The sequence below is a fragment of the Sparus aurata genome, chromosome 8, assembly GCF_900880675.1.
Source record: "Sparus aurata chromosome 8, fSpaAur1.1, whole genome shotgun sequence".
NCBI lineage: Eukaryota > Metazoa > Chordata > Actinopteri > Spariformes > Sparidae > Sparus > Sparus aurata.
Window position 1 is genome coordinate 21,750,722 of NC_044194.1, and position 22,447 is coordinate 21,773,168.

A 22,447-nucleotide genomic window follows, 5' to 3' on the forward strand; every position below is an offset into this window, starting at 1 on the left:
CAGTTTCAGGGTATGGACCATACTTGATCTTTAATCTCGACGGGGAAAAAAAGACATTGCATTTGAAGCCATTTCATGGAAAAAAAAATATTTACAAGGAGGACTTAGTCCTCAAACATTGACAGCACATTAGTAAAATGTAAAAAAAACAAAGACACAGGAGTTAAGGGATTGAAGTACTTCTGAACCTTAAAAACATGGTGTTCTGATATCCAAACTATCAAGATAAATATATTTATAATATTTATATTATATTTACAGAATACCTTAAATATACAACGTCCATCATGTATTCTATAAACAAATATAAATTACTTAGGCACACTTTTGTCTCAAACAATCATGGGAGTGGTTTTCAAAGGCCATCCTCTCGCTGTTTGAACTCGGTTGACCTGAACTTTTCATCAACAAAAATCTCTTCTTGCATCGTTACGCCATCCAGAGCGGCTACACTGCTACTAGAGTAATCTGAGTACTTGTCAGCCAGCAGTTAGGGGTCATAATGTACACAGCCACTTATTTTACAGCAGGACTCGAAGCTGGCTTGATCTACACTGCCCACAGACACAGATACAGTCCCAAGATGACCTCTTTACCTCCTAACCCGCCCCTTTGCAAACTCCTCTGTGCAGATTCTTGTTCAAGTAGGCCCTGTGGAGCACGCACCTTATTGCTTACACTTTTTCTCTTCTATAGCATCTGCAAGGAGGAGGAGGCAAAGGCTGGAGGGAGCAGGAGCTAGAGATGAGTTTGGGATGCAGCCAAGCATAAGGGTTAGACAAGGATGACATTTATTCCCACACCTTTTTTAGGTAGACAGTCATATAAGGTTCAGAGACGACAAATAAGAGAGCAGCTACGATATCTACAATGAATATACATGACAAGTGAAATTACATGGATGATACGGCCAACTAAACGCACGCAGAGGGTTGGAGGGGAGGAGTGGCCAGCCGGTATGGCCGGGCGGGGCTTACTATACAGTCAGTCTATAAGTCCGACTCGGGCATATCCGGCATGTCAGCCATCAAGTAACCAATACCATAACGGCCGTTGGGTGCGGTGTCCACATCAGTGCCTCCGCTGCCGCTCTGCTTGCGGTAGATGCTGTTGCCGGGCATCGGCGAGGGCGCCTCGCTGGGCGACTTGCCTTGAATCAGGCTGGCGTCATCATCCTCCCCCGGCCGGGCACTCTCCTTGATGATGCGGCCCTTCTTGTAGGAGACAGTGGAAAGGCCGCTGGTGTTCTCGTCGATGATGTTGAAGTAGCGCAGGCCGAAGACCACAGGCACCGGCATGATGGCCATCACCACCAGGGAGATGCAGACTACGATGCCCCATGTAGGGAAGTGCAAGGTCTGCTCTTTGGCCTGGAAGACAGACAAAAGTGGACAGCTTAAGTAACTAGTGTGAAATGTTGAATGATGTCATTTTTTTTTTATTTTCTAGCATTCCTAATTTAGAATTTAAATGACAGAAACTCTGGAGCAGGGACTCTTTCCCCTCAAGAGATTGTTGAAATAGCCACTCAGGCTGTGGCACCTCAACTTGTGTGAACAACAGCCACATTGATAAAAATGTAGCTGGTGGTATATTTTACCACCAGCTATGGTAAGATTTATGCTGAAGTTGTCTGTATATCAGGCCTATGTTATTTAATACTGTTACACTAAAACAAAGAGAAAATGTAATTAGTTTCAGCTGCTCAATGTAATGGTTTGCTGCTTTCTCGATATTTATCATTATAAATGAATATCATTCAGGGTTAACCGCTGTAACCTATTTACAATGACACCGAGTCAAACAAACCAAAGAAAAGTCAATGAAAAAAAGAAAGAAATACTAACAAAGTATAAGCAGTCCGTCAACGGCTACTAACAACAGCCAAAGCCATTGAAAAAATGAAAACATTGAAATAATATAAAATAACATTCAGTTACACAAAACTTTGCAGTTGTGCCAGATAACGAAAGAGATTAAATAAAATAATATGTAGTAAAATAAAAGTATAGTCATGTAAAATAGTTATGATTAAAATAACTGAGTGGTGATGAAATACAATTATTTTAAACAATTACAACCAGTAATTTAATTGTGAAGTATTTATAAATTTTAATGAAGCAACACGATCTATAAATCAAATATTTTGGGGGTTTTTTATGGAAATTTCAATGTTTGTTAGTTGCAGCCCTACTCTCACTGCTTCATTTCAGGATCTGCTTGAATTTATTAAGAGTCTGCACTTTAAGAAAAGATGATCAGTCATCGTGTTCACTGAGGTAAAGCAAATCCACCTCACAATGAGGCTTAGTTCAGCTGCAGGTGAATTAGCTGTTCGGGTGAGCTGAGTGTTAGCCTCACTGGACAAATGAATGAGTTCATGCGGGGACACTTCTCCCAATCTGGCCTTTACTCCACTTACTGGAGCTTTTAAAATGACTAATTTTCTCTTGATGTGATCAAACAGGTGCTTGAATGTCTCTGGGGCAGGCCGCACATCCTGTTGATTGTCTGAGGGTTAAAAGACGCCTGAACATGTGTTTATCTGTGAAAACGTTGCCTTTTTTTCTCCACCATTTTAGCTACTGCCTCATTTACTTTGAACCCTTTAATTTGCTTTAAACTTGTTCCAGGTTTGGAGAACTTCCACCCCCATTGATTCCTGGTCCCGGGAGAAACAAACCGGAGACATTTACTCACGTCTTCCTGTATCCAGGCACTATAGCTGGGCGGCGTCATGATCAACTGGATGAAGCTGCTGCATAGGAGGACCAGCAGCAGGATGGGTGTGATGTACTTCCACATGTAATAGTAGAAGCGGTACGGTGTAAAGCCCAGCATGTCCTTCAGGTCTTCAAAGAATCTGAGGGAGAGGTGGCACAGCAGGAGGGGAGATCAGATGCTTGTGGTACAGAATTCACAATAGTTTAATAATTCTGCTTCATAAACCCAATGCCCAGGTATAGAAAACGGAGCTAGGTATATGTTTGAAACTTGATTTGATATGATAGCTGGTTTTCTACTTCGTTTCAAGACTTAAATAGCCAACAAAAGTTTAAATTCTGCACTTGTGTGATAGGTAATTCAAACGAGGTTGCGACAATATGCAGATGATGACGTTGTTTACTTACTTGTCAATCCCGTAGAACCAAGCGATTGCCACATTCTCCAGTACGACCACTATTAGCAGAGGCAAAGTAGCCGAGTAATCGTCGAACATGGCCACAAAGTAGTTCCCTGAGCGCTGAACAAACAGGAGACCAATGGAGAAGGCCAACACGCAGACTCCCACTGCAGTAGAGAAGCAGGTTGTTAGTTACAGCGCAGCTCATTATTGTCGTGACTCTTCCGCTCACTGCCAAACTCATAAGAGGAGCAGAGAGAAACTGGACTAAAATGGAGTACATTTAAAGCTGATGGAGTCAAACGACCTGAGGGATGGCCCACATCTGTTCAGTGTGGTGTGTAGCGCCACTGTGTCAGGAGCATCATTAATCAAACCTGCGATGTAGCTGCTTCTTTGTTTTCTATCTGCGCCGCTATATGAGGGAATGGCTCAATTTTGGGTACCTTTGGAAGACGGGTGTTCCTTTTTGCTCTGCCTCTGAATGCTGTATAAAGGTACAGAATGCTGATACCGTGTGGTAGGTACAAGTGTCTGAGCTTTAGTTAATGGATGTCTAGGGAATCAAGTAACAGCTGCTTTGCAAAAATAGAAAAAAATGATCCATATTGCTGAGGCTTTGAGCATTGACCGGTGCTTGATTTTAGGGGCTGATCATCCAACCATTAATGCATTTAGACAGTAAACAACAAATACACCGAAATATGTACTTTCATATTAGATAACCCCTCCATAGATGGAGAGGTTGGATATTTTCGATTGGAGTTGCTTCATATTTTATAGACGTCCAGGGATTAAGTCAAAGCTTACCTCAGTTTTCAACATACAGTTAAAGAAGTCTGCACAACACTTTTTGCTATCCTGCATCCACCCACATTTGCGGCATATATCCTGCACCCACAACGTTTGTTGGGACCTGCATGACCCTTAGGATCACAGTCCCTTTACTGAACACAAGACAACTTCAAATTGAAGGGCTTGGACACAAAAAGCTGTTTGTATGATGTCATCTAGATGTTTGAATAAATAAGTAAAATACTTAATACTTAATACTTAAAATGCTTAATACTCTTTACTTTAAAGAAAGTGGGTATCGCTGATTGATTATTTATCTGATCCTTGCAGGAGTTAAAGGAGAGGTAGTTAGAGCTCAATCTAACCTGTAAGAAATTCCTTGCGCACTTTGAAAGTGTCTATCAGCGGAGTGAGGATGCCCTCGATGGTGCCGAACATGCTCCCCAGGCCCAGGTTAACCAGCATGAGGAAGAACATGACGGACCAGAAGGGCGAGGCTGGGAAGTGAGTCATGGCCTCTGTGAAGGCAATGAAGGCCAAGCCTGTGCCTTGGACCGCCTGTAAGGGTGAGAGAAGAAGAAGAGCCTTTATTTTACCGAAAGTTGAGGTATGTCCAATGAATCCTCTGTTCTACATTAAGTCTCAAATATGATAATGGTTTCACACCTCTCATCTAACTCTCCATGAACTTTTTTTTCAATTTTTGCAAGTACCTTATTGAGTTCGGCCTCGATGCTGCAGGTTTCCAGTCCCAGTTGCGCAAAGTCGCCCTCCTGCACCTTTTTTATGACCTCTATGATCTGATCGTAGTCCTCAGCACTGATCTCACTCGCCTGAGTGAGGTTAATGTGGTGGGGGATCAGGCTTTGGTCAATGCCATTCCCCAACAACGTCACAATCTTGTGAGTGTTCCTAAAAAACAGGCAAAAGTTTTCACGGGTCAGGATGTCAGATTCTCGATCAAGCTGTAGCTAGCTAGCTAACATTAGCCCCGGCAACCCTCCAAAATATGTAACCATGTAGACCACTGTAGAACGTAAGCTAACAATTTCAGTGTATGGTCGAGGTTATACAGACACTTGATCTGCTCTTTGTCATTTTTATACATTCCTGACACTTGCATTCTCAACGAGTGAGCAATCTCTGTTTGGAGGTGGTCAAGTTGAACATCATACTTAACAGTCCTACCCCAAACTGCATCCTTCTCTGCTTTCACAATGTCTAAAGAATGCAAATACTACGAGCCTCAATCATGACTTGACTTTGAGTTTCATTCACACTTGAACTTCGAGATCAGCTCTTTGATCATCGCCAGGAAATGCCTCTCTCTCTCAAAGACATCAATGTCTATAAATATCTATATGTGAGAGGAAGCTCGTACTCACAGTGCGACACACTTGCTGTTCATTATGTTGGCTTTAAAGCCCAGGACTGCAAACACCACCAGGGTGGCCAGCACGGAGGTGAAGAAGTTGATAAAAGACACCAAGACAGCGTCGAAGTGGCAGTTGTTGTCCCTCTTGTTGTAGCTGGAGAAGGCGATGACGCCCCCGAAGCCGAGGCCCAGGGCGAAGAAGACCTGCGTGGCCGCCTCTCGCCACACCTTGGCCTCCAACATGATCTCCAACTGAAAAACACAATAAGGGAAGATATGGCTCAGTTTGGTATCACAGAAGCGAAATAGTTATATTTATTTTAATATATGAGATACTGGTGTATGTTCTCAGGGAATATGGACATATTCTTATACAGTGCTATTTGTGAAGTGTGGTCATAAATTATTTTCCTAACTAACTAAATACTTTATTGCTAAATATGATAAAATTAACAACAAAATCCACAGTATATGGTGCTCTCCAAGTCCCAGAGAATTAGACTTTTTGAATCTTGCATGCACGAGGTTATTACAGACATAAAACAAAAAAACGTTTCAGGACTTTGGTGGGTCGGTATCTATTCATAGCTGAGGAAAAATGATGGCAGATTACTGAGCAACAGTGGTTGAATGTGGGTTGGACGTTGGTGGCTGGGCGTTATGATGCCACATGTTTTACATGACCTAGTTTGGAGTGTTAACATATTTTTGGCTGTAAGAGAATTTTTGACTTTGGAAAGTTGAAGAAATTAAAATTTGGTCCAATTTTCTTCACGGGTTTGTCTCCTGAGTTAATTCAAGGATGCTTTTTAATCAACCGTCCATCATTTCCGCTTATCCGATATCATTAGATTTATTTCTGCTCGTATTTTGCAGACTCTCAATGTACCGTCGTGCCGCATGACATGTGGCACCTCGACAGTTGCCGCGCGTTGGGTTTCTGTTACAAGAGTCTCAGATTGTTCCGAGCACAAAGCAGAACACACACCCAGCAGGACTTTGATGTCTGCAGGTACACGGAAGATGGTGTCATTTGAAGTCGTAAGATGTCGGCCGATGAGAAAGAGCAGACGCGAGACAGGCAGACTCTGCTGCGTCTGAGCGTCTTCGGCTGGTCCGTTACATAACGCCTCAGTAACTCCTGTTTCCATGGCGACATGATTCTTCAGCCCGAGGAGCCATTGGTCTGTTGCTGCTGAAGAGCCGGCCTATTACAGCCAAGATGTAATATTTGAGTTCAGACACCTTTTTTTTTTTTTAACAGAGAGCGATTTTAATTTCACACTGTTTGCTTGGTGATACAGAACGCCTTGATGCGCACTCCAAAGGTTCAGTTGGGGACAGAAAATTAACTGGCAAGTGTCAATCCATTCTTTTTGTCATTTTTCAAGCGAGCAATTCTGCTGGTTCAAGCTTTTCAAGTACGAGGATTTTATGCTTTCCTTTTATCATGTCAGATAGTGAACTTGATGTAGATTTTGAACTGTGACCATTTTTTTTTTCTTCTGATTTCTGCAGCCTGCAATCAAGATATCCTTCCTGTGACTAAACACCCGAAAGAAACATTTTTCTCTGGTGGCTTCATTTTAACTCCCAAAAGCCTCGTTGCTCTGAATTTGCTCTTGAACAGTTCAAGAGGGCTTTAAAATGTGAATTACCTTTGGTGTGAACATATGTCGAATTCCATCCACGGAGCCCTTCAGGAGCAGAGCCCGCACCAGGAAGCAAATCAACACAACGTAGGGGAACAGGGAGCTGAAGTACATCACCTGCAAGCATATAGAGCATCGTGTTAAAACACCAAAACATCAATAAAGTCACTCTGAAATGTCTGAAATTGTGTCGCACTGCAACTTGGAAGACATTAAACTGAACAAAAGATGAGCAGCTGAAGCAGTAATTAGAGGCAAGACTTTAAGCAGCAAGGACAAGCGTTTTACCCAGTATATGACAGATTTTTAATGGGCTTTTAGATTTCTAGATAAAAAATTAGAAATGGTGTCTGTGTTCAGTTCCTCTTTGAGGAACACAGACAACAGAGTGTAAAAATAAATGTGGTGTGATCTTCCTGTCTTACTATTTATGCAGTGGTAGTCAAAATTATTTGACATCACACTGTGCAAAAAGCAGATTGAGATCCGAGCAATTTTAAGTTTGACGACATGTCTTTACATTAATGTGCCTTACAAGCTGTGTAACCAGGGTCCCAGGCCAGAGCTGGTAGCTGCTGAGCCTGTGCAGCACCCTTTATCCAGTCATCGTGCTAATTAGACAGCGGGCCTCTCGTCCTTTTTTTCTCCTTTTTTTGTGTAGACGAGGTGAGACTTAAAGAGGGAGAGGCCTGACTCAGACGCTGCACTGTGACATGTGGGCTGACAGGACCTGCAGAGGGTGTGGGTGCAGGGCAGGCACTAGGAGATGGTTGAAGGTTGAGTCATAGCTGATTCCGAGACATTACGTCTACTACAAGGTGGTCCACATGTAGCTCTGAGGGAGATAGTGTGATGACTCGTCTCAGGGGGGAAGCAGGATTCATTCATATATATTTTGAAAGTTGAATTGTAAACAAGTATTTTTGTAATATTGTAGTGTCTAAAACATTTGTCCCCCTAGCTTTGATTACTGGTAATGTGCAGTTTTGAAACATAGAATGAAATTTAATTACACTGGGGAATTTCCTGTTGTGCGGTGGCCACAGAGATCACACAGACACATTCTTTACAGGTTGGTTTCTTGACAACAGCCCGGATACTTAGTTGGTTGTATGGTAATTGTGGAAATGCAGCTTCAAAATACATTTATGAATCACCACTTATGACAAAATATAGAGCAAAATGTTGCTTCTCTCAGCTGCAGCTCTTGTCAGCCCTGTTCTGATTACGCCTCCCAGCGTTGTGCTCTTGTTTAAGAACACAGTTGTGGCCTTGGTCTGCACAAAAGCCAAACACGCCGCTATTTTGTGTGATAAGGAGACGTCTGCTCCTCTGTAACCTCTGTTCTTATGTTCCATCAAAAAAGGGATTTTTTATTTTTTTTTTATTAAATATTACGCGTCATGCCAGATAGCATGTGCCTCTTGCAAAGGTCATCTTCTGAGAACTGCACTGTTATCTTCAAAAACAAAAGGTTCAGTTTTCCCATGGTGACCGAGATATGTTATTGTTGAGATTTTTCATACACAGCGCAGAGGTAATCTAAAGGCTTTTTAATTTTTAATTTTTTTAACTCTTTCAAATATTTTCCAATGAACTTCACCACTATGTGACTAAATCCATGCGAGCCCCCTCTCCTCTCTCCCTCGTCATAAGCCAATCATGCCCCCCTCCCCTCTTTCCTCACCACACTCTTGAAAATCAAGCCAAGCCAAAAGAGCGCGTATAACCATGGTAACCAAAATGGTCTGATCCCTTTCACGCCCACCCACACACACGAATGGGAGAGAAAATGCAGATCGCAGTGGGGATATTCCTTGGAAAAGGCTTTTGTGGACATGGATGGAGAGGGCATTAATATTCTTTTGTGCCACACAGCGCTGATTACACTTCAAAGACGCTCCGAGCTGGCCCCTTCGAGGAAAAGTTCCTGCCCATTTTCTACTCTGGCCGACTAAAAAGGACATCCAAACACACCAGGTAGTTGGTGGAAGACCATCTGGCTCAAACTGTACAATAAATCAGTAGCTTGGGTGGTTCTCTTAGTCTGTTTGCAAAAATAAAGAGTCGTTTCCTTAATATCTTTGTTTTAGGAATTATTTTTTTCTTTCTTTCTATGATGTCAATGGAAGGACTTGAACATCCCTTATGCAAATACAACCACTCCGACAGAGCTGACTGTGACAGTGACAGTGACTGTGCGGTTATCAGCAAGATTTCTTCGCCAGGAAGCAGCATGTGGCAGACAGACAGGGAAATGAGATTGTCTGGCAGTGCAAACTGTGGCACGGTGCAAGACTAAATCACCTCTGTTGTTGAAGGCATCCATCTTGTTTTGTCTGTGGCTGCTCTGGTGAATGCAGCGCGAAAGACGTAGGTTCAGTGGAGCCAAGCAAACAGCAGACAGCTGTTGGGATAAGACTTGAGCTAAGGACAATGTCTGCCACAAAGGTGGGAACTTCTGTTTAGCTGGTGACTTTAGCTAATGTTTCTCACACCATTACAAGAACCTAAACAGACTAAAAATATCACTTTATATTAGCCTTATAAAAGGGGAACTTTGATTCTTTTCACCTAAAACGTTTCACCCAATGTTCAATAACCTGAAAACTGAATCTTTAAAGCTGCATAGTTTTTTGGTCAGTAGGGGTTAAACAGTCTGATACACAACCAACACATTCTATTGGCTTGAAAAGCTTTAATGGCTAATGTTACGTTAGCAAGCAACTGCCAACTTCCCTTCCAACAGTCACAGAGCAAAACACTGGAGTCATATGTCTGACTACCTGATAAATAGGGTACGAGTTACTCTCCACCAACTACTGAGACAAATATCTGGGTCATAACGGCTAGATGCTCCACTTTCTTCACTAGCTAGTCGCTAACTTTGTGTCTACTGCAACACTTTGATGAATGCAGCTGAGCCTGAACCACAGAATAAATGTGCTGTAAAACCAAGACTCATCTAATTTTGTTGCGTACGTTCAAAATTATGTTTGACATGATGTTCAATAACCTGAAGACCGTGTCTATGTATGCATAGTATGCACACATACTTTATGGCCGGGGAGGGCACAACACACCGGCCACATTCAAAAGCTGTTACAGCTAACGTTACGTTAGCAAACAACTGCCAACTCTACTTCCAACAGGCACAGAGCAACACAACTAGCTGATAAATAAGGCACATGGGAGTTTCTACAATCTACTGGGATGAATATCAGGTTCCTTAGCAGCTAGATGTTCCAATTCCGCTAACTTTGTGTGGCATGTTAGCGGACAGCAGGTATATCAGAGACATTGTGTTGGAAAAGCTGTGCACAACACTCTGATGAATGCAGCTGAGACTGAACTGCAGAGTGAATGTGGAATGTATGTAGAAGTAAACTAATGAGCTGAAAGAGGCTAAAAATCCCAATAGAGCTGCAGATTTGGGTGCTAATTCTTCATGATTTTGACACTATTACAAAGACTCATTTTACTGAGTTAAGTTCATTTAAGTCTAAGACTTTACTGTATTGCAAAGAAAAAATGTGATCGCTGAAATATTCCATATTAATTCTGACCCTGCACTTTGCTGCAACCGGCCCAGGCCTGCCATAAGAAGCGGGGATAATACCAGAATCAAATGACTTCCCCATCAAAGCTCATTCTGGGAAGATTAAAAAGTGTGACCATTTTTCCAATTAACGCAAGCTTGACTATGACCCTGGAAGCACGCCGGCCAATGCATGTCATGTGACATGAGAAAGTGTGGATTGATAAAGATCTACTGTAAAAGAGCAGAGGAGTCGGGTGAGTTTGCAAGCAAATGCCGACCTCTGGCCAGTGGGCTAATCCTTCCGGATGCTAGTCACGCTACTGTCAGCTTTGCTACGCGGAGATAAAATAAGATGATCCAGAAACTGATCCCACTCAACATCCCGTGAGCTCTCAGGGTCAGATCTGAGACTGAATCATTAGAAGAATTTGTCAAGTCACATCACAGGAGTCATTTAACAGTGTCTTTGGACCTGGCTTCAGTTTGCACACTACCTCAAAGTGAGCAAAGTATTTGCGAGTGGATTGCAGAAAATATCAAGAAGGCAAACAATGCAAACAGAGAGACTTGCCTTCCCAGAAGACTGGATTCCCTTGATCATGGCGAGGCAAACAATAGACCAGGCAATCAGCAGGCACACAGTCATCTTCCAGTTGAGTCCTCCACCCTCGGAGATGCTGTTGGAGATGTTCAAGGCCTCGCGGTACCAGTAGTAGGTGGTGGCCGAGCTCTTCTCACACTCTGGCACCACATCTTTGGAAAAAAAATGGAAGACGTTATGCCTCAGCCATGAAAAACCCTTCAGGAAATCAGACTGTGGCCTGTAACAATGACTCGGTCGGTTAACTCTGGTCTTAAGAAGTCTGATGTGTCTTACATGTATTGGTCTTGTTCTTGACGAGCGGACACTCATGCCACGGCAGAGGTTGCTGGAAGGACTGGGAGAAATAGAAGAGGCTCCAGCTGATGATGACATTGTAGTAGAGAGCCACGAAGAAGCACACCTACAGGCGAGAGACGCGAGTCAGTTTCAAAATCATCTCTCGGGCAGCGCAAATCATCCTGCAGGGCACCAAACATGACATTGATCCTTCATATATTCAGTAAATTCTTTCTCCAAACATGGGACTTAATGTGTTTGTGAAAAGTGTCACAAAAACCTTTGACTACTACAGAAATGTCACTTCTCTGTCTTGCCTCATTTGGACATGCATGAATGACCATTGTACAATCACTGGTTCCTCTGTTGCTGCTGACAGGAACACAGACTGCATCACTTCCTGTATTCCACCAGAGATAGCAATGAAGTGGTTTCAGGTTATACAAAGGTTGTATAGTTTTTTTAATGTATAGCAATGTTCCAAAATAACAATTTCCCTAATGTGTTTCATTTTAAATCGAATGTCTAGTTATCCTGGGGTCAAAACTTTTTTGCTTTCGAAGTCAGAATGTTGCATTTGTTAATTAAACAGTGTTAAACAGTATGGTATGTCATTTCTGCCATTTCTGGGTCTCTCTTTGAAACAAAATATCGACTTCCATGATTTTGTGAAGTAGCATTGAGTTTGGAGTGTCATTATCAAACAACCATCACTGAAAATTTCAATCTATCTAACATGAGTCAGGCAGAAATGCTGATTAAACAAGGAAATCATATTTAAGTTGAATTCAGGTTATGTTTAGCCATGAAAGCTAAACGAAATTTCCTTCCTCCTTCCTTCTTAGCCACAGGGGACCAAATAAATAACAGTTACCTTGAGTGAAATTTGGGTTTGTACATAATGCAGCAATGTAACATATCTTTAAATATAACATTATTTATTTCTAGTCTAAAATGATTTTCATACGTCATACAATACTGGACCTGATGTTCATTGTTTTTCTGATTATCTGAATCAGTGTTTGTTTTTTTTTATTGCAGATTAAATAAAATAATTTAAAAAATGCACCGCTATTTTATGACGCACCATGAAATCTGCAGTGACTGAAATAATCAAATAAATGTGCTGAAGTGAAAAGTAAAATTTTTGCCTGAATATAAAGTAGCACAAAATGAAAAAGACTGAAGTAAACTAACTCAGAATTGTACGGTAGTTGACTAAATGTACTTATTTACATTCCAACTTTTGATGGATGTGTCACAAAAGGCTTGAATCGGGTCCCAGTGTCAGACTCACCACACAGCTGGCGAAGCCGATGCCCCCCAGCCGAGGGCTGATGTAGTTCCACACACCGATGCTGCCCCTACGGATCCGCTGTCCCACGGCGAGCTCCAGGAAGAAAAGCGGGATGCCGATCAGTATCAGCAGGATGAGATAGGGCACCAGGTACGCTCCTACCAGCCAAAACAATGCAGACAGCACGTTAGATGAAGAACACGCAGGGAAGGGCAACAATGTCATCAGGCAACTGTAAGGGGAAACCACTTCAGTTCCTGAAGGTGCCACATGCAACCACACACACGCACACACACCCTTGTGAACACACAGACACCAGCTTTTCTTTATCTTTCTATCTGCCACGTTGTTACTGCTGTTCAGACTCACACACACGAACACAGCAGCCTGCTAAACTTTAACTACTCCTGCCTAACATCCCCCTGATGGTGACACATTTGTCAAAAAGCACATAAAAATACACAGCAGCCTCTTTAACAGTATCTGTCTCATTATCACCCCAACACACACACACACAAAAACTACTACACACACATCTGCTGAGCTGTATCCATGTGTCTCCACCCTAATACGTCCCCCGCGGCACGTGGTGCAATCAAAAAAAATCTGGAAACCAGGAAAGATACCTAAGTCTAAAATTACCTAAATTACAGTGGGATTACTCTGAGGCACGTCATAAAGATGACATTCCTCTCTAGAATTAAGGTTTCGGGGTGAATGACTAACATTAGGAGAGGCTGTAATAGTGCGGTGCAATAAAACACAGAGGGGCACATCTCTTGTGACAGTCAGAGTGCCCCTCAGCAGGGAGACTACCAGGCACATGACGGTGGGAAGAGAACCTAAACGCCTTTGTTCGGTGGAAGACGATTTTAGGATAATGCGCCTGTTGTCCTCCAGTTCCATACGGGGCACAGTGCAGCGGGCAGATTTTACCTCACGTGAAATCAAAGTACCTGTGCGCGCTGCTGAAGGTTTTGTGAGAAAACCACTGCATCTTTTCACAGATGTCAGGCTACAGGTGGAAAAACCAGCAGCCCCTTCATTGAAAACACACCTTGTGGCAACGGTTATGCTTGCGCTTGAAAAAGACGAGCTGAAAATCCCCTTTTGTGAACTCACCTCACAGGCTACACCACAACATTACATGTCAACGCCGGTGGCGTGTCGTGGTACAGCACTGTAATGTTTGCCATGTGTTGATAGAGTCAAAACTTCCGCCATGGGCGTACTTTTTTGAAGATTGGTTTCGTTCTGTTTCAGCGCGGTTTATTGTCACATCTGGCAGGACGTTCATTCACATCCTTTCCAAAGTCCTGCTGTCCCTCCCTGGTCTGGCTTGGATGGGAGTGGACACAGACAGTGTGTGTGCGAGTCCATCTGTTGTTTTAAGCACGTGTGTTTGTACATGTTCAGTATGCTAAATGGTTTCTAATATTAAAACACCTAATTGTGGTTCACTGAGTACACAGCTCACTCTGGGAGGAGGCTTTTGACATCAAAACCTCCCCTGGTTTCCATTGTCTTTTAAAACCCCTCGACAGTCTCAAACACTTTGATGGCACTTTGAGAAAGCAAACAGCCTGAAAAGAGAGCATTTCATCTTTCTTAAAAATAGTTTCACAGTTCTTCTCTCTTACAGTACATGAATGTAAAGTAGCTGGTTTATCCAGTCTGTTCAGATGAGACACATCTCCTGTTTTTTTTGGCAGCACCGCATGTAGCGACAGGGTATGGACGATCTTCATTACAAGAAATGACAAATGGCTGATCGAAACAAAACAAGCTTGAATATCATTTGACAGAATTTCTCATGGAATGGGGGAGAAATGGACTGAGACAAAAAACACAGGATGATGCCTCATTACAGAAACTTCCTCAGTCTTAAAGTCTGAAATCTTTTCTTATCTTAGTTAATTATGTTTTATATGTTTTGTATCATAGACACATGTTTACTTACTGCATTTCCTGTCTTATCTTAGGATAGAAATACAGCTATTACAGAACTGTCCTACCTGAAGAATTTCCTAACTTAGGAATCATACGTTCCTAAGTAATCCGAAGATTAACAGTTGGTCAAACAACTTATTACTGATGATGAAGCAACATATATGGTAACCTCTTGAGGAGCCATTGTTTCCAAATAAACAATGGCGTTTCTCTCTGCTGTCATACCTGAACCACACCTGTATTTCCTAGTAGTTCCTCAGAATATGGGGATTGGTCCAAACCTGTAACCAGTGTGTGCCATGTAAACAGGATGCTGATCCTTATTTTGAGAGCAATTAATGTGATGTGTCATTCATTCATCAAGATCCAGGATACCAACTTTATCAAGTGAACACTAACAACACTGTTATTATTGCTTAGCCCACTTAGCATACGCCTTAAAGGGGCTGAAGTGCTTCAGTAAATATGTTATTTTGTTACTTATGCTAGTTCCAGCTACCATCACTCATCATTATTCCTTCCCCAGGAAAGTTGTCAAGCCATTTTCTGGGCTCTGAAACAGTTGGCTGATTGATCAATAACTTGACCTTTACTTTACGTGGCAACTATTTTCATGTCTGATAACATGTCTGTCTTGAAGACAACAGTCATGAATATAATTTTTAGCTGAAAATGATTTCATTCTCGACTTGAAGACACTTGAATCGGTCAATTTAAACCTCTTTGTTTGACATTTTACAGACTGAACTAAAAATATAAAATGAAAATAATCCTTTAACTTCAGGACTCAAAGAACAAAGGCCCCTCTGCACTCGCCATGCAGCCATAATAGATGGATATATATAGGTTCCTGTGGTTGTGTGTGGTGATCAAGAGGCAGATGACACACAAAAACACACACAGGCACACAGACCTGCCCTATTTTAATCTAATTATTTTGAACACAGCAGGGTGACCAGAGCTGTTTAAAACAGACACGAAAACATGACAGCATCTACAGAGAGGTCAAGATTTGAACTGAAATGCCCCTGAACACACACACACACACACACACACACACACACACACACACACACACAGATAATAACAGATGGGTCTTACGCAAATTATGTACAAGAACAAACTTGTAAGAACATGATTCACTTTACACACACACACACACACACACACACACACACAGCTGGCCCTCCTAAATCTTTCAAGCTCTACCAAGCTGCCCAAACTTCATACTGACTTCGTCGATCACACCTCACATCCATCAAAGATCCCCAACCCCCACCCCCCCATCACTACCTGGCCTTTAACTTGGAACAATGTAAAGGCTTTACTTAGAACTTTTCCTTTACATGGACTGATTTCATTGACCTCAAGTATATAACATTAACATTGTTGTGATTTTGTTCCACTGATCAACCCAAATGTTGTTCATTTACTGCCACTGGCAACTTTTCAAGTAAAGTATATGTATTGTTAAAACTGTTTTGGGCGGTGTCGGATTGCTGAAACTCACGGGATGTGCTTAACACGATAATGGCACATAATAATGCATGGACAAAGGGACTCTGACATTCAGGTTAAAAAATCCCAGGTGCGTATTAAGGCTGGATGTTATGGCTTAAAATCACTAATGCTTATATTTCACAATACCTTTATACTGTATTAGTATTACATGATGGCAAATTTATGCAAAATCGCATATAAAATAATTGAATCGACGTTGATAGCAACTGTTAAGCTTGACAACTGAAGAAACTCCTTTTATAAAAGTACTTTTTAATATCACATTTAGTCGAGAATTATTGGTGTGATTTTTTTCACTATGGTAAAGATAGAAATGTGTAGTTAGACAGAAATGTCAATAGACGCAGACTAAAAATATTGGTTTTAAACAACTTATTCCACATCTGTCCTGTCAAAGATTAGGAGACTTTCCTTTATCTAGCTTCCATTGTTTTCCTTACATGCTAACAATATTTTAGGGACTTTTCCTTGTCTTGTTCAAGAGTCGGGCCGAAAACAGGAACCGTTGTGGTTCGGTATGGCCCACAGGCACAACGACAATAGGCTGCGCAAATAAACTTGACATGGATTAAGACAACCTGTCTGAGACGGTTTTCATTTAATCAGCTTTCTTGAGTCAGTCAATGGCTTTACATAATCTCCAGGTGGGAAGTGCAACACCTTGTCTCCTTCGTACACACGTACACATTAGAGTACAGACTGCGGTCAGCTCTTGCATGTGCGGATTTCGGGGCATTGTGGGAATCGTGGTTTTGATTGCAGCCGGGTCGAATGGTTTGTTATTAGACTAAGATCATGAGCACCGGAGCGCCCACAGAATGATTTGCTGCACGTTGACAGCAGTGTTGTGAGGTTGTATATTTTGTTTAGCCAGTAAAATGTTGCACGCTGCACACCGACAGAGACACGGGTGGTCACGTGACTCTCACGCTGATCCCGAAGGTCATCGAGCAGTCTGGTTTTGAAAGATGCGTGCAACATAGGGAGGACTTCATGGCTCTGACACAGGCAGCTGGTGCGTGTTGATTCCAAATATTAATTTCAGGACTGATCATGATGAGTCTCTTTATGGGCTAAAAGCTGGAACCTCATGATCTATTGTTACTTATTAGAGGATTCTGGCTGATCTTTTCTTACAATTGTATTTCTTATCATGGCATTGGACCCTTCACCCAAACTGTAAACACAGTACTCATGAAATATGATAGAAAAAGCTAAACAACCTGAAAAACAGTATAAAAAGGAAGACTATACTTCTGACTTGACAGTATTCAGATACAATTACATGCATGTCTCTGTGTTATTATCATCCATTTATTCAATCAAGCTTCCTCCTCAACGCCACAGACGTGAATCACAGAAATCTATCTCGCTGTCCTCATTTGCCCTCTGTTACCAATGTGTCCAAACTTTGATCTCTTTCATAAACTACAATTACAGTCATCGTCTTTGCACTTATTCAGGTGTTCCATCCGAGCTACCACCCTCAAGATCCTGATGCCTCACTGTCACAACATTTTGTGCGTAATTAGACAACTTTCAGCATGTCAGCATACGTGAAATGATTGCTGGCTTTCTGCAGGTTTATTCTCCAACTGTACTCAATTTTAAAAGATCACTCCAGTGAATTACAACTTGCGTCTTTTAATTTCGTGGCCATTATTTCTATTGGTAACAACGCTGTACTCGCAAGGTACTTGCTGAGATCTGACAATGGGGCAGCATTGCTTCAAAGAATTCTGAAGTGGAAAGATGGCATAGTAATCATATGCACAGGCATGTTTTACACCAGTCTTCTGGTTAGTCAAATTAAGAAACCAGGAGCAAAGGGTAAAATTATCACATAACTGTCACTGGTTACAGACAAACTTTCTGATGCAACTTTGACTTTGCTTTTCAAGTGCAAAAGCTCATTTTACCGCCATTTTGGGCGCTCTCCCTTCCAAATAAAATTAACCAAATCTGTTGAATTATTTACAACTGATTTCATTATCATATCGCTTGTTTTTTACCACCCCGATGGACTTTGTTGCATTTCCAGATTCAAGCAATTACTTAAGTGCACAAGTTGTTATCAGTAAGATGTTCTCTGACAACAGATACAGAAGTATCCACTGCTGTACCACCGGACTATGAAGCGGCTTCATTACTCCCGAACCCTCCACCACGAAAAGTAATTTTTTGTTTAGTAGTTTGTGTAGCTTTGAGTGTGTAGCATTGAGAGCTTCAACTGGAGTTGTGTTACATGACCCTAATCATAATAATAATAATAATAATAATAATAGCAGTACAAATTAATCTTGAATCTTGATCTTCTTCTTGAACTTCTCTGAATGATCAGCCCGAACTCTGATAGAAAAGCCATGTTGCAATACCCAGAATGGTCCTTTAACTGATTTTTTAAGATTAGTCAATAATGTTACCCATCAATATCTGGATGTTTTCTTATGACTATCACCGTGCTTGTGTTGCTCTATTCTACTCACTCCTACTGATCAAATGGTTGCCAACAGTGAAACCTCAAGACGTCTGCTGTCGGTAACTCACCCCCTCCGTTCTTCTGACACAGGTAGGGGAACCTCCAGACGTTGCCGAGGCCTACAGAGAAGCCAACCTGGGCCAGGATGTATTGGAGCTTGCTGTTCCAGGCCGGGCGCTCCTCCTCCTCGCCGTCCGATCCCCCTTCCTCCACGTCGCACTCTTTCCCTTCCCCTTCATGGTTGTTGACGATCAGCGAGCTCTTCTTGAAGGAATCATCACAGGCGTCCTCGTTGGAAAGCAGGTCTTTGACGGACTCTGTGACATCGTCGTCAAGCTCTCTCTTGACGGCCTTGCTGTTTTTGGGCATTTGATAAAGCAATCAAGGGCGAGGGGTGGAACGACTATTTGGTTGGCGGGCTGGAAGGGCAAGGCTGGTCGTCTGTGAAATGTCACTTTTCTTAAACTTTGACCGTGCAAAGCTGTGAGTTTGAAGGGGGTTTGGTTTGAGACAGTCTGTGGAAGGATGGAGTGATCACGAAGTTCAGTTCGTCATTATCACCAAATGTCTGCGGGGGAGAAGAAGAAACATTTCAGTCAGTAAAGAGCCAATAAAAGTGAAAATCTCTGGCACTGCTTTGTCACTGAGGGAACACATTTGATGAGCCACTGCTAAGAGCCTTGTCCTCAGTTCAGTTGGACCTTTGTGTTGACACTCAGCCTCTTGTTTGCCCTCATAGATGGCCGTCTGACTAGTTTTACCTCGAGTGAACTTTGCATAACGCAGAACCTGCAAACTTCTGAAAAATAAGGACAAGAATTGACTTTTTGCTCACCTTTTTTTTTTTCCTTTTCGCACATAAGAAATGAAGTTAACCCCCCCCCCCTTAATTCTAAGCATTGCACATCATATATACTCATTCACACAGCATAATCCGTAGGTTCACACTCCCTGCTTATCCCCTTAATGCAGAGGAGTGTTATTATCCGGGGATGCAGAGTTATTCCTCACATGGAAATCACATGGCTGACGCAGGCTGGCAAAATCTACTGTATGAATGGCTGCTCTAACAATAAACCCTGGGAACACTGGGCCTGGCTGTGGAGGTGACCGGGACAGTGACAGGTCTGGAGGTATGGAGACTATCCCGTTTCCAGCCCTCGTGAATAATTGAAGGGAGGAGGCCATTTGCATACGAACCCAAACACTCCCCCACCCCCCTTGCAGCTCTCAGGGATGGGGAAAGCCCTCAATATCCATTTACAAAATGAAAATACGCGCAGACATGTGCCCGTTCCATGACTGACAGAGCCGAGGGAGCATCGGGTTATACTCATCTTGTCCTCTAAAAGGCATGATCATAATGTAATACAGGTATGACATCGGTTCCAGCATAAATAGCACAAGGGAAGATTCAAGGGTGTGGACACTATCCAACCCAAAGGCGGGTTTGGTGCGCAACATCCTTGTCCTTAACATTTCAGCATCCTAGGGGCGTCTTGGTGTTGCATTTCACATATGTTTGTCCCTGGAGCCTCTTAAAATATGACGGAACAATTCCGACGCGCCCATGTTGCTAAAATACAACGCCGCCCCCCAACCTCCTCAACCCCGTTCCACCAAGCAGGGGATTAAGTGATTAATAGATTTCCTTTACCGCTTCCAGATTAGCCTGGTTTGTATGAGGCAAAGGCCGTCGTTTCATAATCCAGCGGAAAAAAGGACGACTGATGCTGAGGCTGGGGCATCGCAGCTATGCTGGCAAATCAGCGTACGTCTGAGTTAAAGCGGAGGATGAGTGAGCGCACAAAAGATAAAGAGGCTTTTTTCCCCGCCTCTCTGACTGCACATGACTCAGGAATGAGGAGTCAGAAAATAAAAAACAAAAAAATAAATATTAGAAAACGGGCCGATGGATGAGCCAGAATGGCACAAATGCGGATGGAGCGTCTAAATAGATAATGAACCAAACAAAAGTCACCCCGGCGCCATGTGGCTCGTTGTTATACGCCGGGCACAATTTGTTCTCCGTGGAAAAATGCGCATAAATTAATACCCTCCAGCCCGCCCAGTCTTCATGACATCCATGTGAGGTGTTTCATCATTCACACTGGCCGGCCACATCATGCGCACTGGCACCTTGAGTCAGCCTCACACACGCTCGCACACATCACACGCCTTTATCGTTAACCTAATAAATCCCGTTAAGGATGCGGTGGTTGGTACTCACCAGTGTGGAATAACAGTCGTCCTTTTTTTCTGAAATGATGCGTCTCAAGGAATGAAATTGTGAGAGCACATGCAGGGGGCAGGCATACTTGCTTCGGTGTGAATCACTCGCCAGTGAGCCTCGGTCGCGGCGGTTGGCTCCTTTTAGCTCTCAGCCAGCGACACGGCACGCTCCGAGGGGTGCGCCGCTCTCCACGCCCCATATGACGTACGGTTTCCCACTCCTTATCCACTTTATGTGTCACGGCGGACACGTTATAAATGTGTGCATCATGGCAGCGCATATCAAACATGCCAGAAAACAGTAAGATTTCATGTGAATTAAGCGTAATCTTTTGTGTCACCTCCCTGTTGTTCTCATTTGGTACGCTCCACTACTACACTGAAAGGATTTCGGGTCGGAATGCAATGTGCGTTTGTTTATAAACGCTCATTTCCCTTACTGGATACATTAATTTGGAAATTATACCGATTTAATTGCCACGCTGTCTTTTCATATCTTATCACAAGCTGCATCGAGGGTCGAAGCATCGTTTTAACACGTAAAAAGCGAGGTTTTAGTCAAGGTCGGAGTGTTGCGCGTCATCCATTCGCGCAACCGCTGTGGCTATATTGCGAAAATGTGAGTAAAAAGAAGGCGAGTTAGAAACGTTTTTTTCCTAATAACCAAAAAAAAAAAAAAAAAAAAAAAAAGAATTCCTTCATACGTTAGTCATACAGATCATTTCAAACGAATTTCTTTTCTTTTTTTATCAGAGAAGATGTTAAAACAATTTGATAGATAGGCTTTTTCTCTTAAATCAAGAAAGGTATGGGCAAGTAGAGCCATTTCACACAACGAGACTACAGAATAAACATATGTACACATATGTAGTAACACATTAGGCTGGCGCTACCATAAATAAAGATAAACGTAAGCATGAACATATAGTTCATAGGGGCACTATGTTTCCCCACAATGGGGAAATCCCCATTATTAAATAGAGAGCATCAATTGAAACAGTGGTTATGAATAATACAAATATAAGTTTTAAAAAAGCAGTAGAGGTAATATAAATAAGATACAAAAGATCCCCAAATATTTATACTGTTGCACATTGACGAGAGTATTTACATCAAGCTGTTCTCAGAGGGAAATAAGGTCCCTCGATACTATTTGAAGCTACAGAGGTGGCAGGGTCCGCCAAATATAAACAAAGTAAAATAGTATGAAACTGCGTTGTCCTTTAAGGTCTGTTTGTTTATTCAGTTCATTCAGTCATGGAAACAAAGACAGTTTGTTTATTTAGTTTGTTCAGACATACAAATATAAGTCAATGAATATCTTTCTTTCTTTCTTTCTTTCTTTCTTTCTTTCTTTCCCATAACACATTAGAATCACTTTTATGATGCATTATAATGTGATTCTAAGTTACTGTAAGTGGCCACAGGGTGCTTTCGGTATAGTGACGAAATCCCTTTGTTACAGCTAGATGTAATATATGTGATACATACAAGCTGGTTATAAGTCACTTTAAGTGGTCAGTGTTTGGATAGTTGGAAGTTCAGTGTTAGTTCAATGTCGACAAATCAAACTTCATTAATAAAATTGTGCCTTGAGCTTA

At 42.2% G+C, this 22,447-nt stretch overlaps 1 protein-coding gene across 2 annotated transcripts; it reads right to left on the reverse strand.

Annotated features, from left to right (window-relative positions):
- Window positions 1-3: 3 nt before the first annotated feature.
- On the reverse strand, window positions 4-20,992 carry slc6a15 (solute carrier family 6 member 15). 2 transcript variants are annotated; one of them, XM_030425106.1, is made up of 12 exons: window positions 20,845-20,992; window positions 18,683-19,182; window positions 12,665-12,822; window positions 11,365-11,491; window positions 11,059-11,240; window positions 6,953-7,063; window positions 5,305-5,546; window positions 4,633-4,831; window positions 4,285-4,477; window positions 3,132-3,291; window positions 2,701-2,863; window positions 4-1,370 (listed from the first exon to the last, which is right to left on the reverse strand). In XM_030425106.1, exons 2-12 carry the CDS (start codon window positions 18,981-18,983, stop codon window positions 990-992), a joined length of 2,217 nt encoding a protein of 738 aa, XP_030280966.1. In that variant the 5' UTR covers window positions 18,984-19,182; window positions 20,845-20,992; the 3' UTR covers window positions 4-989. The 2 variants fall into 2 exon arrangements, with proteins under 2 accessions (XP_030280966.1, XP_030280967.1); XM_030425107.1 differs by lacking the exon at window positions 20,845-20,992 and adding an exon at window positions 20,272-20,689.
- Between the last annotated feature and the right edge of the window lie 1,455 nt (window positions 20,993-22,447).